We start from the raw sequence: 15,809 nt of genomic DNA, 5'->3' as shown, positions 1-15,809 counted from the left end.
GCATGTTCCCTTGGTGGCTCATACTATTTTTGTGTCCAGATTATGATTATTAATACATTAAAAAAAAAGAGAGAGAATGACATGTAGAGAAGGATCTAGAACATAATGTTATGGGTTTGGGTGGGGATATTTATGGATAATATATGCTGACTGTACAAAGATGATTGTCCGGTTCTCCCCCTTCCGCACTTGTAAGTAAACAGAAAAAAAACATCTATACTGTCATGTTTTTTGTGATTGTATACAAGGAGGTATTGATAAATTATGCAAATTGTGCTGTAAAAAAATGGCTGTTGCCCGCCCCATGTCTAAATATTAAATATGAGTACAAATGAGGGTTTGTTGCGTTGTTATTTTCCGGGTGGATTTAAGGATAATCAACAGGTTTGGCGTTCAAATTCTTCAGAGGATTCGGGTGAGATTTCCGTTTTATCAGGCGTTTAGAGGTCGGGTTCGTAGTTCTTCCATGGCATAAGTTCACAGAGATGAGGTACCTGGAGTTGACCAAAAGATGGCGCCAAGTAGTTTTCCGTTCGAACGTGGGGAAACCAGGTTGGTTCACCGCACACGATTTTTTTCGATCTCTGACCTGCGCCTTCAAATAGAGGTAAGACAAAAGAAACCTAAAACAAAGTCAAAATTCTGTCTTCATCCAAGCATTCCAATGAGCTTCACCCTGCAAAATCTTTACAGAATTTATGATCATCACCATGAAGATAACACTACCCCCCTGGACCAAATGGTATCTCCCGAGCACACTTGCACTTCTAGAGTTCTACCAGCAGAGGGTGAAAGAACTTCGTATGTGGGTGTGTGTCCATTATTTTTATTTTTTTTGAGACCTCTCAACATGCTTTATTTGTGTCAGCCAGCACCTGTTGGACTCTTCAGATGTAATTCCGAACCACCAATTGAAATTCCATGAAATGACCTCTCCTATGGGGCCTAAACTCCAAAACATTCGCATAGGCTCATCTCTGGAGGTCATTTTGACATTGAGATATGCAAATAAAACACTCAAGGCTGGATGAAAGAACCTCTTATCTCTGTTCTGTCTTTTCTTTTATGTCTGCTACGTTGTCATTCATCCTTTTAGTGCTTCTTTCTCTCTGATTGATTCTTCTGATCTGCACTTCTGAAGATGTTTGTTCTCCATTGCCTTTCAAGATGCTACGTGAAAACGCAAGAGTAACATTCTCTCGATTCAATATCACTTGAAGAACAGATAAACCCTAAAGAAACTTTGAAAATCTTCCTTAGAGTTTCAAATCATAACAATGACGACAATCAAACCGGTCTTTCATCTTTTAGGTTCAAGCCAAAATGGACGCCAACTGATGGTTTCCTTTTCCTTTTACCATCCCGAAGCTAGCATTGATGATGGCACTGAGCCTTCACGTCCAATTGCCTCCAATGTCTCCCCCCTCTTGTGAGCCGGCTTCTTGTCACTGGACGCCGCCGGCCGGCCCGAACTTTCTGCTCCTGACAACACGTCTCGGCCTCACCGTAATGCGATCAGTCAGCAGGCAGGACCGAGCGAAGGCCGAGTGAGGCCAGCGACGTCCTGAGACGAGACGTCATATCACACACGGGCGCTCGCTATCGCCTACATGTGAACGAGGTGACACCTCAAAGATTGGAAGCTGAATTCTGGCTCCTTTTTTTTTTTTTTTTTTTTTAAGGTGACCTCCAAAATGTCCGTGTTTGATAGCGATCAAGTCAACACTGAGAGTGTCACGTGCAATATGTCAAAAACCAGACAGCATCTGAACATAAGAATTTCCCCATTTCTAAATATGACGATTTTTTTTAGACAGTTTTTACCCAGTTAAAATATTTTTTTTCCCTTAAATGTATTTGAATGCTTGCACCCACTAAACTCGATGCTGGGAAACCACATTTAGGTTATTTTGGGCCAAGAATCCGATTTGAGAGCCAGGATATGTCAAGCCCTCACCCAGGATGCACTCTGATAATGCTTGTTGACATTTTTCCCCCCCACAGAGACTCCTAAAATGATCCCAGAATGCAGTTTATGCTCACATTTAAAAATATCAAAAAGCTCTGATTGCGGGCACTCACTGCTGACTGCTGCTCTTATGTTGTCGTGAAATTGTAACTGACTTTATGTTGACTTTTTTTTCTTGATCACTACTCATAATTGGACTATCTTAATAAAAAGCAACAACAACAACGGTGTGGCTCAGCTGTGAAGAGTTGGCGTGGAGACTGTGGAGGCGTTGCTATGGCGACAGAAGCTGGGCAATTCCCTGGACAGGTGGGTGGAGTTGGAGGCTGGTGACAAGGATGCACCTGCTTGCAGGCCCAGGCACACACAAAAAGACGATCATTGCGCATTCATTCACAAACACACGTCTTATCTTTAGTATGCATGCTCACATCGAGCTTTGAGAAACTACGCTCAACAAGGTCGACTTGTAACTGCTAAAAGTAAAATTAACTTTTAAAAAATATATATTTCAGTCCCAAGAGGGAGATTCGATAGTTTATTTGGTTGGTTTAAATGCTATACATGTTGAACATTGTGCTTTATATTTCGCTTGTCAAAGATGTGAACAGCCGCTTACGCGTCGACATTGATTGACTCCACCCACCAATTCTGCCAAGCAACAAGTGACCACACAGGAACAAGAATGTCGGCATTTCTTTGAATGCTAGCTTGGAAGCTAAACGTTAGTTTTAGATGTACAATGGCGTTTTGTGGTAAACTAAATAGAATGTTTGTTGTTTTAAGGGTTGATAAGTTGCTTATGGAAGAGTATTTAATAATAAAATAACATTAGGATTGGTTATAGTAGTTTTTCTGGTACCACATAAATGTTCCATTTTGATTTCCAAAGTGCGAAATGACATTTTGTTTTACTAATGCTATTCGTGTATTACATTTTAATGTTCTACTTATTTGAATACACAGCAAATGTGTATATTTTCATATAATTATATATTTTTTGCTTAAATTTTGCACGTTGGGGGGGAAACAAGTAATCACCCAGGAAAAAGAATCAGGACAAGCCCGTAAGTATTTTAGTTCTCGTAATAAATTTCACAACGAATTCTTTTTTTTTGTTCTTGAGTAATAATGGACAATAATTTGCACGTTTAAAGACTTTAAAAGCGTTTAAATAGTGGTAGTGATACTAGTGACGTTTTACGAATACATTATGTAGCCTAGCTTAGCTGCTGGAAATTTTACATTTCTGTCATAAAAATAATCCTGGTTGATTCCACTTATTTACACTTTTGTCGAGGCGGGGGGGGGCACCTTTTTTGTTTTCGTGTATAATAAATTTTCTGCGTGGGTATTAATGCAACACGTGTCCACGCCCACGGTGCTGTATTTCTTACAGTGTAACACTAAAAAAAGAAAACGGGGGGGGGGGGCACGAGCATCAGCTGTGCGAGTGGGGGGCGGGCTGTGTGGAGAGATTTGTCTCGCGTGTGTTTGTGTGTGCGCGCACACGTTTGGTGGACGAGTGCAGCTAAGCAGGACGCGCGACGACGTGGATTTGTGAAGCTGCTTTCCTTTTTATTTCCTCCTCCTTGTTTTTGTTTTGTTTGCAGCGTTACCCGCGATGGATTATTGCGTGTGCGTACTTTTGCTGCTCTCCGGCGTGTCCTGCGTGTCTACTGGTCAGTTCCCCAACGAGCACATGTGAGTACTAAAGTGACATTTTGTTTTGTTTTGGTAATTTTTGGTCTACGAATTCTCACTAAAAGAAGGCAACACGTGTCATCATGGTAGGGGCGGGGGGATGGGGGGGGGGGGGGGGGTTCTCAGCCAACTTTTGAAATATGATTTCTCTTTTTCGAATTTTTGCCCAGGGCTGAACTTGGGTATGTTGGTGGGTGAATAACTGATATTTACACAGCATTATGGTGAAATGTGTGTGTTGATTTGGATCCACGAACAGATACACACACTGCACTATTTTTTTTTGTAAACATATCTGTGCAGTAATGTGTCTTGTGTTTTTTTCAATTAATTTATATACTTTATTAATACACACACACTTTTTTTAAACGACTATTGACCCTCCTAACCCAATACACATTGTAGTGATTTAAAATATGTGTGCACATGTGTTTATTTGGACCCACAGACACACATTGCGGGTTTTTCCTCCCCGTTAGCCACTTTATTTTTGACACGCACACCCAACTGGCAATATGCGGACAAAACTATTGGGACACGATTCCACAAGTGGAATATAAACAATCCGCTCTCCTTCCTCACCAAACCCATCCGAGTGTGTTTTGTCGTTGTGGTTCATCATAGAATGAGTTCAATCAACAGGTTTGTGAAAAAGAAAGAACGAGAAAGAAATACAGATGATTCCAAGCCGCCGCCGCCGCCCTTGTTCGTCTTCTTCGCCGTGCCCCGCCCTCTTCCTTATCACTTGTGGTGGTGAGCCACCGTGGCACTCAGCCTAATGGCCCGAGTGCGATGATGTCAGACTTGCAGAGTATATTTCGCTAAGTGGATTGATCCGTGGCTCGGTTGCATGAGGGGGGCACTCAACATGGCTGCCGCTATGGTGTTAGAAATATTCTTAGAACTTGGATATTTACACTTTTTGGTCACAGCTTGACACGACATGTAGGCCAGGTTCATGAATGTGATTGATAAAATCATTTTGGGAAGTTAAACTGGATATAAAGTGTATTTTTGATGCAGCTCTTATTATTCCTTCTTATATTTTAGGAACATCATGTCAAGGGCCGCAACGATGAATCGAATAATGATGAATAATTCAATTACAGAGGACCGCGGAAGCAAAGTCTCCGCCTTGAAGCTTCGCAGTAATAATTTTTCCACATGTATTATGTCCTTGAAGTCACACGCCACATTCTTAATTTAAAAACAGCTGATATCTGTACGACAGCAGCATCATCGCCGAAACGAAGGTAACGTATCGTAAGCAGCCTACCTGAGACTATCGCGATCGGCAAGTTTAGCCAGTTAGCAGCCAGCCAACTTTCCGCTCACTTGCTGACACCCACGTCACTCACCGGGCCTCAAACTCACACATACTACAGTAAAATGTGAGGATGGGGACCCCAAATGGACAAATTTAGTACCTGCACCTCACATGTGCATGACATCGTGTTTGATAATCCACAATTTTTGTCCGTTAATCGGGAGATTACTCAATTCTACACCTTTTTGATAGCTGCAGCCCTTTGTGAGTTCACCTGTTGTGTTTCGAGCGAGAAAGGCTACATTTCTTCTGTTGTATCCAGTTCCGTGTATTGTGCACGGCACAGTGTACGTACATCTTGGTTTCCTGTGCGTCTCGTCTCTTGCGTCGTCTTCTTCTCTTGCCCGGAGGCAGATGTGTTAACTTGGTGCACTCTGAAAAGTCCCGATGTCATAGATTATTCACACAGTGGTCTGGGGAGATGAGGACACATGACGACGAGAAGAAGAGACATAGTCCCCTTTCTGTATGTATTGATTCTCACTCCAAAATGAGATCTGATCCTGTCCTTCTTCCTCCCTCTCCACCCCCCACTTTTGTCTTTTTTTTTTTAAGGCTAACTCGATTTCATGCTCAGCTAAAGAGCCATGCCTCTCTGCTCGCTGTCTTGTCTCTGGCAATCTCCGCCGTAATGTGAGGAGGCACTTTATATGAACACAACAACATTGAGCAGGGGTGGGCAGGGTGGGGTCAGGTTGACCGCACTTTGGAGATGGCGACGCAAAGTCAACGATGAGGCGATCCCAATCGGTTACTTGATATTTTTTTGCGTCCGAAACAAGGTTCAATCTACTTCTTTTCGAGAATTAGCAAACCGCAAGTCATTCTCCCTCTCCCACTTTAATCCCTTTTGCCCCCGTCTCAACCTGGTGGGATTTATTTAGACGAGCGCCGGTCTTTGAGGAAGGGGGCGTCGATGCCAGCCCGGCCTCGAAGGGGCGGCGGGATGTCGTAAGCCCAGAAAGTTTCTCATGGCGGATTTTAATGGGAAGCAACCCATGTGTGTACCTTACATCCCCTCGCCGCACATGGGGGAATTTTTTCCACCGCTCCGTTACCACGGCAACCTGGGGAATGGCTAACAGCTGTTTGGATGGCAGACATGTCCAGGGCAGGGAGCACATCTGTACACTTGCATAGAAAGCATGGCGAGTTTTGGTACGTTCAGGCTTTTCGTGCCCCCCCCCCCCCCCCAACTATCATTTGAGTAAATAAAGGCTATTATCACGTCATATTTGCTCAAGTGCATCCCATTAAGGGGCACTCGAGGCGTGAAGTGCTTAAAATATCTCCGGGGTACTGGTGAGGTGTGCACCAGAAAAGTGGGCCCTTGACGGTGTGCGATGGCGTCAGCGAGAGTCCCCCCTTTTAACGGAGCGCTAGCGGCGTTTTAATACCAGCACTTGAACATCAGGGAGCGAGTAACCCACTACTGCGGTAACATGTAGGCGTGCAGTTAATTGGACATTTCGACCTAAGGGGGATGAACTCGGACATCGGAGAGCGGCTAAATGGATGCAAGCGGGTTTCATTTTGTTCAGCGGGTACCCTGCTGACGTCAGTGACCCGATGCTTTGATATTTGAAGGGAAAGTAGTGGCTGTACCTTGTCCCCAGACAGTCGCAGAGACCTTTTCGTTTCTTAAATAATAGGGACTGTCGGTTTTCGCTTAGACTTGGCGTCTTCGCTCGGCTGATTTGTCGAAAGAACATCATTTGTTTTCCGTCTGGCAAGATAACAAGGCCGTGAGACCTTTACAAAGGCGCCAATTATTGTGTGATTGACCTTAATACAAAAGATAGATCTCGACGCTTGTCCCGCCGGTGATACATGGCAGCTTTTTATGCCAACTTCTTTTTTTTTTTCTTTTATCTCACTAAAATTGGCTTTAATTATGTGGACTCCATTTTAAAAAGGTCACAGTGTTAGAAAACAAATGACTCTACCACCGTGTGAGTTTTTGCTAAATTGGATACCTTGTGGTCGAAGCATCCCCACGAACTGATGATGAGTCTCAATTAGGACCATCGTAGGAGGATTTCAAATTTCAGACAGTCCCTCCCAGGAATTGGCAGGAACTTAAAAATAGTTTCCATGACATCAGAAGCGCTGGACTCTGTGAGTATGGAAGCATTATGGAGTGGAAATTCCCAGATTGCCTATCGGGCCCTGGGAATGTTTTTCGTAAGCTTAGTAAACGAGATGGCGCGCAGTCATGTGGCATCTAGCTTTGCCCAAAACAATCCCGTGGTCATTCGTGTTGTCCGGTCGTCTCATCACTCGAGTTGGTTACATAATACCCGTACACTAATTAGTCACGCCCACCTCATTACCTTAAAAGCTTCTCCAACAAGGCGACAACTATGCGGATGACCTTCGGACCCGGTTGCTTTCGCGCATGTATAGGCAAAACATTTCGTCTCTGGCTATTTACAAGCAGTCGGAGCTGCTATTAATATTTGAGGAAAATCATCTCACAGTATCACTACTTTGTCCGCCCCTGCTATTCGTGTTGTGATATGTTCTCAGGCTGTTCTGCTTGCAGATTGTCAAATAAAAGCATGAGCAGGGCCCCGGATGCTTCATAAGTAGGCGTCATTAGTGACTCAGTGACAAACGTGCGAGCGAAAAGCCAAGGAGCGGGTTGCACGCTCCGATAACTTTCCTACGGACGCCATTGACGTCGCCGCTGGCTCCGCTCCTTTCCCGCGTTGTCACCTTCCCGATCTCGTCGAGAAAGGAATTCCACCGAGGCGGGCGGGCGGAAAAAGAGCTGAGCAAACACTTAAAAAAAAAAAAAAAAAAAAAAAAAAAGCCAAACGGTTTCCTCTCGCAGCAATCAGCGGTCCACCGGGGAAGTCACACATCCCGTTGTTACGCAAGCGGCGTTGATGGTTATTTGTGGAAGTGGCTAATTAGTCCACTCTGGATGGAGCCCGTCGAATTAAACAAGTGCCTTGAGATGTTACATTTAGCATCACAACATTTTCCCAAGTCCCCAAAACTCTTCGCTATTTAAACCGAAACATGGCATTTTGAGATCTCAACACCGGTATAATTCTGAGGTGACACCGGTAGAAATTATGTGCTGACAGAACTGGCCGTCCTATATCTCCCCTCAGCAACAAGCAGCTGTCCCCCCTCATCCCCCATCCCCCTTGCAAGGCTAAAAATGGCCGTCTCGCATTACACTGTATTTGCTTTAAATAAGATAACAGGGTCAGTCGGGGGTCCTGTGTCAAAGCCCCATCCCTGGCATGGCGGGTCAAGAAGCTGGCATACGCGATATGGGTGGGAGATGAGGTTCATTTTCGTTGTGGAGTCACTCATGTATTTTTTATTACCGTCATACAAAAGCTAAGGGAGGTCTGTTGGCGTTGTTTGGTTGTTTCCACTTGAGTTATCGTCGATACGAAACATATTAGTCTTGGTTTACACGGCAAGTTAGTACGTCTCATAGTGAACGGCAACATTTGTAGCCAGCACGAACATTTTTTGCTGTTTGTTCAAATAGTTAGCTGTAACATTTTTAGTCAGGACTTCTCATAAGTGAACCCCACATTGTTTAGCCAGCAGCCTCACTTGAGGGCTCATGACATTTTTAGCTAGCAGCTCTCATGATAGATGATAGTATTTTACACTTTTTTTTAGCTGGTGGTTCGCCAAGTGAAGGCACCATTTTTAGTTTGCAGTCCTACTCCCATTTTTGTGCTGTTATTGAATGGTAAAATTTTTGACTAGCTGTTCTCTAGGGAGTGCTAATCTTTTTAGCCAACAGGTCATATAGTGAACGGTTATATTTTAAGTCACTGGTAGGATTTCTCCAAGTGAATCGTTTAAGTTTTAGCCAGCAATGCTAACATTTTTACTGAGTTGTTCCAATCGTGAGCCGTACCATTTTAAGCCAGCATTTCTCAAAATGAACACGACAATCTTTTGGTGGCAGTTCTCATAGTCAGCATTATAAAGTTAAGCCAGCAGTTCAAATAAAGAACATTTTTAGCCAGGGGTACTCATCGAATTTTGATATTTTTAGCCAGCAGGTGTCATGGTAAGTGCTAACAACTTTAGCTAGCAGTTATCATCGTTGTACGCTAAAGGCTTTTGTCAGGTTTGCCATTGTTAATGCTTAGATTTTTAGCTAGCGGTTTTCACGTTGAGCACTTTTCACTGATGTTTTTTTTTTTAAAACACCAGAATACGATCTGAAGCTTTTACCCTCATCTGCTCTTTGTCAACTGTTAGCTCTGTGTGTCCTCTTGTTTCTTTTGAGAAGAATGCATTAGGCGGCCGCAGCATCCGACCGCCCCCGGGGCGTGACACTCACACTGCCATCTATGAATAGCTCTGGCCTTGATGCACGTGCAGCCTATTCATTTTGGCTAAACATTGTTATTTCACGCTTCCCCTTCAATACATGCGAGCGTACTGTACACCGTCGGGCCGTGCGGACACATTCCCCAAATGTCGTTCATTTCAGCGGTTTGATGAGTTAATTGGGTGTGCTTTGGTGTGTGCGGGTGTGTCCTCAGGATTAAAGAATGGGTGGATCAAATGCAAAAGGACTTGATCACGCTCGCGGACAAGGCCAGCGGCTTGCAGAGTCTCACTCAGGTGAGTCAGGTCAATCAAAGTCCTTGCAAAAAAAATGAATTTATGAAATGAAATGTGAATACTGTATGTTCATCATCCTTCAGCTCTCTTTGGGCGACCTTCACTCAAACACATTATTCCACAAGTCTATATATAGAGGCTTCTCATTAGCGCTAATGCTGCACTTTACCCCACATCATTCTTGTAGACTGCGCTGATTCAAGTGCGAATAATATTTTTTTTTTTTGGGATACACTTTCATGTCCGTTTAAAGGTTGATGGTACCATTCGGAAAGGTAAATAGCCCTCCGAGCCGCTCTGGCATCTGTATGTTGCTGCAAATGGCATAAAACCCAACAAAAACTGGTCACAGAACATATCTTAATAGTTTCAGTTCGAGGAACAACATCGCAAATTCTGCGGTAGAGTCGGTCTTTCATATTGTTCACCACCCGGGGGGGAAGAACCAATACATGCACTTGCCGTCTTGAGCGTCGGACATTGAAATGGCCTCTAGGCTACAAAATAATTGGCTCGTTTTGGCATTTGTGCGCTTTCCTTTCGCTTCTATTGCTCCAGCATATTCTACAGCGGACTAAATGTCTTTTAGTATCATGACGTAACCTGACATGGCCGTTCAATCACTGCCCCCATGGCACCCCCACCTTTTCTTTTGTTGGTCAGCAAGGACTGAAAGAGACCTCCACCAGGGTTGAATCCTTAAAAAGGAGATTTGTGAGTGTCACGGTGAAGTTTATTTTAGCTAATGAAAACTTACAAATAAGAATTAAAAAGAAAAAAAAAAAACGAGAGATTTAAGAACAAAAAAGAAACTGAAATTACATTTTACTTACTAAAAACTCTAATTTTAGCGAAAATGTCAATTTTTCTCTTTTTAAAATAGTTTGGTACATCAACACTCAGTGCATTTATTTAATATTTGTTGTTCAGCTGTGCGAAAGGAAGAAAGGAAAAAAAAACCCTCTGCATTTCTTTTCAGATCTACCAGAAACATAAGACACACTTCAGCGTGGAGACCAACCGAGTGGAGGAGCTGGTGTCCACGGCTGCTGGGAACATCGAGAGATTGCTGGAAAGCCGCTCCAAAGCCCTCAAGGTGAGACGTCTTGTTTTTGGGGATATAGCTTTTGTTTTATTTTTTTCGGTATCAGTCGGGGCGGAGCTCGGGCGTTGTGCCGAGGCTAGTAGGTTCTTCTAAAGTCTGAAGTTGGAGCAAAAAGTGAGCATCTTTGTATGGCATTCCGATTGACCTCGTTAATTATGAATGCACTCAAACACACCGACACCTTCGGGTCATTTAGTTCCATCACTTTGACCTCTGCTTTCCTTTTAAGCTGTTTGGACCCGGATGCGGATATCCAGGCCACCTCTGACTCCTGTGACTCTCTTCTCATTCATTATTGAAGAGTCATTTTTATCCACTGCGCTCTAATGGCCCTGCGGTCAACATCCCCCGATTGGCTGGTGTTTCCCCCCCAACAGTGGCAACTGGTAGCCCAATTCGTTAGCCCCATCTTACCTCTGTCTTTGAGGCAAGCTGAAGGTTCTTCTCAACAAGTAGCCACTCAAACTCCTGTTGCGTTCACCTTGAGGGAATCTCGTAGACCAGTTTGGGATCGCTGCCAAGAGCGCCCACACAAACCAGGACAGACAGACAGACAGCCGGAGAGGATGTCAGACAAAGATGGTGCTCTTTGAATAATGATCGGGGGTTATTTTAAGGTCTGGGATTGCATTAGTGCTGGCAGTCGATCCGAAAAAGCCTTTGGCCTCCCACCACAGGCCAGTTCCACCGTCGGCGTCCCCTTTTGTTCCCGGGGCGGCTCGCCATCGATGGAACGCCTCTTCATCTCCGACGTGTGGGCTGCCAGGCCAAGTGGAGCCCCGGGATTTATTTATTTTAATACGCTAAAGGATGCGCGGGGTTGCCAAGACCGCTCCCGGTCGCCTGGCAACCCGGCATCATGAACACGCCGAATCCTCCCTCGGCGCTTAAAAGTTTCCATGCGAATCTTCGCAGTGTTCATTAGGCTGTCACTTGAGTAACAACCCTTGAAGCGCCGCGTTGTGTAGTGGCGCGTAATTACAGTGGCGCCGCTGATCTCTGCTGTGTGTGCGTTATTAAGCTGACTCGAGGCGGCATGCCTCGAGTCGTTGGACGCTTCCGTTAGAACGCCTACATCACGAGTACATCGCACAGGAAAATGAGTGTAGAATGGGAGAGCTGTGGCTATCGTGTTGCCAGTCACAACAGCAGATGCTCAGGGTTTGGCCTCTTGAGCCCCCATCCCCCTACCCCCACCTGCACATTGCCAGGCAGGTGGCAGCTGTTTGGGGGGGTTTTGAAGTACAGACGGGAGCTGGGGTTGTGTTTACTTGCAAGGTGATACCTTGGCGAGAGGCAGAAAACAGGTGGGCACAGGGTGTGTAGTGACAGAGCAGGTTAGAGTCCTGCCATGCAGTTAAAAAAAAAAAAAAAAAAAAAAACATCTCAAATAGGACTCTTTGTTAGCCCGTCTATGGCATTTTGCATCATGTATTGGCATTTTGCTAGCAGACATTCAAAGTGATTTCCTTGTTTTAAATACACAACGTGGAATACTCTCTGTGTAATGTTTATTTTTTTGCAATAAATGTCAAAGTTGTATTCGATTCATCGATGGACTAGTTTATTCCCAGAATCGATTCTGAACACAGCCCTATTAATGATGACATGCCTTCACTTTCTGTTTGTCGTGGATTTAGAATGGGGTCATTTCAACAGCTGATCCGAGCCACTTCGGGCGGTTGTGTTGAAAAGGCTCGTCAGTGCATCGCATGTATCGCTGCCTGCTAACCAGCAATAGCTCGCCGTCACATGTTTTGGTGTGGGAGTGTTTTCTACCCCCAATGCCTCGCTTGTCTCCTCGGAGGAGTGCGACTTAGCATTTTTAAGCACAATTAAAATAGCCCAACGTAGCCAAGAGGCAAAGTTGTTTTGCGCTCGTGCAAGTGCTGACTTGGAGCGGGTGCCCAACTTAGCCCGAGCGTCACTTAAACGTGCCACCATGTCGCCCCGCTGCCAATGAATTACACAACTTCTACACAGGAGGCGTTTTATGTTCTTTCTGTGTACTTTTCTCATTCACCAGTCGAGTAATTTTACATGTAAGTGGAACACCGGCTTCATGAATGAGGGAAACGTGGGGGTAAAAAAAAAACACAACAATGCTTAAGGGTTTCGTGTTTGCGGTCCGCCGAATCACAGTGGCACGGCGTGATCCATCCGAATGCCTTATTAGATTCCACACGATGGCTGATTGAATAATTCATCATCTTCATTTTTACCCCTCTTCTTTTCCAATTTATTATTATTATTTATTTTTTTTACACCCACTCCCACTGCAAATGACCTTTGAGTCTTATGTGGCGTTCAAGTCCCCTGTAGGCTCAGGATTTGAGAACTTCCCGTGGGAAATTAATAGTACGCCGCCTTTGTGGACCAGGTACAGATTAAATGATGGGCGCATTATAAACCCATTAACCAAGTCATTATGCCCAAATATGGCAGCATGTACAATAGGTGCATCGGGAGTGGGGGGAGGTGTTAATTATAGCATCAAGCGTGAAGAGTCCTAATTTTCACTCATTGGCCAGCCGCATCCAAATTATTACAGTTATATGATTTTTTTTTTTTTATCATTTCTTTTAGAGGCTGGCAACAGAGGCGGAAACGTTCCAAATGTATCACGAATGGCAAGTCAACAGCGAGGTGAGTCGGGAATTCATTTAATGATTGTAAAACGGGGAGGCGGTATATGTTCATTGCCATTTTCGTGATGTTATTTATTGAACTCCCCCTATGTGTTTTAGTTTGAATAATGAATGCACTTATTCAGCCTCTGGCCTTCTGGCCGCCACTTTAACCGGTGACAAATGATATTTCTTCTCCCGCTTCACCATTTATCTTATTAGCATTAAAAACACTCCACCTTCAGGCTAAACCAGCGTTTTCCATTAAAAGTCAATTATCTCCAATTGTCATGACTACATGCGCATATGATTTTCTGCGACGCAATTGCAAAGGGAATTCATATTTTGGTCTAACCCTCATTTCCTACTTGTCTGCCGTCTTTTCCCAGCCCGACAAAATCGTCTACTACAACGCCAAAGACGACGTGAGTACGCTGAAGTATTATTGTGTGGCTTCATTGAGTATTACTCGCGTTCACGCGTCAAGAGCACACTCTACTCTCCTCGCCCCCGTGGCCTCAGACGTCATCTGTCGCCTCCGATAAGCCGGGATCGGCGTCCTGTTCCCATGCACTGTCGCGGTGGGAAAGAAGCGCGCGCACCCTCGGCATACTCCTGTCACTCTGTATTTGACTGACAGAACACGCCCCCTTCCCTCTCTCTTTCACTTTCATCATCAATATATTCAATATATCTTCAACATATATACAATAATCTATAATCAACAGCAAAAACATTGTTGGTGTCTACATTGATGGCCAAATTCCAGAGGGAAATGTTCAAATTTTAAAAACAACCAGCAAAGGCAAGTCTCGGGTAGCCGGGAATCGAACATGCTTCTCGTCGTCACGACGCGTGACCGACAAGAATGTCCATGCGTGCACTTATGTCGTGTCTTTCTTTATTGCAGCTCAATCAGACGGAGAAGAAGAACCGCTATGTTCCCGAGGACTTCCACGTGGACCCCGACTTCCAGCGTCTGGTCTCGTACAACACCACGGCCGTCCACATCCCCACTGACATATACGAGGGCTGTAAGTGTTGCCGAGTGCGCGTGCTGGCCACGGCTATTATAGTTCACGAAAATTTTAAAAACAAAAAAATGTTTAAAAAAAATTAGAACTAAGTGTTAAGTTGACAAACCTAATTTAAAGACCATTCACTACTAAGGGACAGGCAACTATAGTGAGGCTAGCTGGCGTTTCCATGGCAACAGTGTCACAAAAGACGCAAAATGACTCTTTATATCTGTCGCTTTTCTTTTTTTTTTCTTTTTGCAAATGTTTTTACCCACTTTTCCCCACAGCTAATCAACTTTTCCAATCACGGCTATTAATAGAGGAGGCAAATTTAACCTACACCCCCCTCCCCCACACGACTAATAGTCCATCTTATCCCACATTAGTCGCGCTTGATTGGATTCTATTTTCCCTCATGATCCATTCCGGCGAGAGGGATCCATCTTCCTTCTCATGCCATGAATCACAGCGTGTGCGTGTCACGTTCCTCGCGCGGCGCCCGTCTTCTGCCCTCTCCGCTCATTAGGCAGATCGGCGTGGAGGCGCGGCGCGAAAGCAGGGCCTCGGCGGCCCCCCCGGCCACATATCTGATGCCCGTTTGCGCCGACGCTGTGTGGCACCTGTCAGGCCGAGGCGGAGGCGCGGCAGTGACGTGCCGCGATACTGCCATCCCGCCGCTGTGCGTTCCCGAGCCGTCTCCCCGCAACCCGGCTCGCGGCGTGGAAATAGATTTTCCCTTCCGCCGTGTCCGGTTTCATTTGTGACTGCGGCCAGAAATATCGGGACACTTTTTTTAGGTGACAAGTGTGTCCCAATAATTTACTTTTAAAATTTCATTCTGATGACACTTCATCCATGTGCTGGTTCATTTTTCACAACCGAGAGAGAAAAATATTGGGAGTGTCGAAGTGGAACTGTGTCCCAATACTTTTGTGTTGTCCAGTGACTGCAGCGTGTCCTTGAAACGATTTGGATGTCCGCCAGGATGACCTAATCAGTCGATGGACACTGGCCTTTTTTTATTCCCCTTTTTTTTTTTTTAATGGCCCACTGCAAAGTCACGTTTCTTCTGACCAGATTTAAGATCATGTGACAGTCTTTTTAACACAGAGATGTCGGCGCCGTAAAGTACAGTGACGCCTGACCGTGGTTGTCAGCGAGCAGACGTGACGATGGGCTGCTTTTCGCCACCTGGCTCGCCGCCACTTAATTGCTGTCACCGGCCGTCGGGTGGGCTATGATGCGCAGACAGACGGGCGTCCACCGCCACCGTGATGATGATAGATGTTGCCGTGATAATGCTCTATTGATACTTTCTGACCATTTTTGATCAAAAGTGTGAAGGGTTGGTTGAAGTGTAATTCACCGACTTCACCACTAGGGTGTGTTTTCCGTTATTTTTGTCATCTTGCTTGGGACTGCGCCTGATGGCGATGTCACCATT

General features: G+C 44.9%; 1 protein-coding gene across 8 annotated transcripts in view; it reads left to right on the top strand.

Annotated features, from left to right (window-relative positions):
• The first annotated feature begins 2,883 nt into the window (after positions 1-2,883).
• The window catches only part of LOC109523795 (voltage-dependent calcium channel subunit alpha-2/delta-1-like), a 35,276-nt gene continuing 22,350 nt past the window's right edge, over positions 2,884-15,809 (top strand). For 2 of the 8 annotated variants that reach the window (XR_002169851.1, XM_019883205.1), the window contains exons 1-6: positions 3,446-3,673; positions 9,533-9,614; positions 10,594-10,710; positions 13,306-13,365; positions 13,736-13,771; positions 14,257-14,380. Coding sequence is in view for 7 of the 8 variants with exons in the window: in XM_019883205.1 (XP_019738764.1) it covers positions 3,594-3,673; positions 9,533-9,614; positions 10,594-10,710; positions 13,306-13,365; positions 13,736-13,771; positions 14,257-14,380 (499 nt within the window). In the remaining variant the exon portion in view is untranslated. Of the gene's footprint in view, positions 3,037-3,443; positions 3,674-9,532; positions 9,615-10,593; positions 10,711-13,305; positions 13,366-13,735; positions 13,772-14,256; positions 14,381-15,809 lie in introns of those variants that run through there. The other 6 variants (XM_019883202.1, XM_019883199.1, XM_019883206.1 and 3 more) reach the window with 4 other exon arrangements.

This window comes from Hippocampus comes, unplaced genomic scaffold (assembly GCF_001891065.2).
Source record: "Hippocampus comes isolate QL1 unplaced genomic scaffold, H_comes_QL1_v1.1 scaffold38, whole genome shotgun sequence".
Classification (NCBI taxonomy): domain Eukaryota; kingdom Metazoa; phylum Chordata; class Actinopteri; order Syngnathiformes; family Syngnathidae; genus Hippocampus; species Hippocampus comes.
This window is presented reverse-complemented; position numbering and strand designations above follow the sequence as displayed.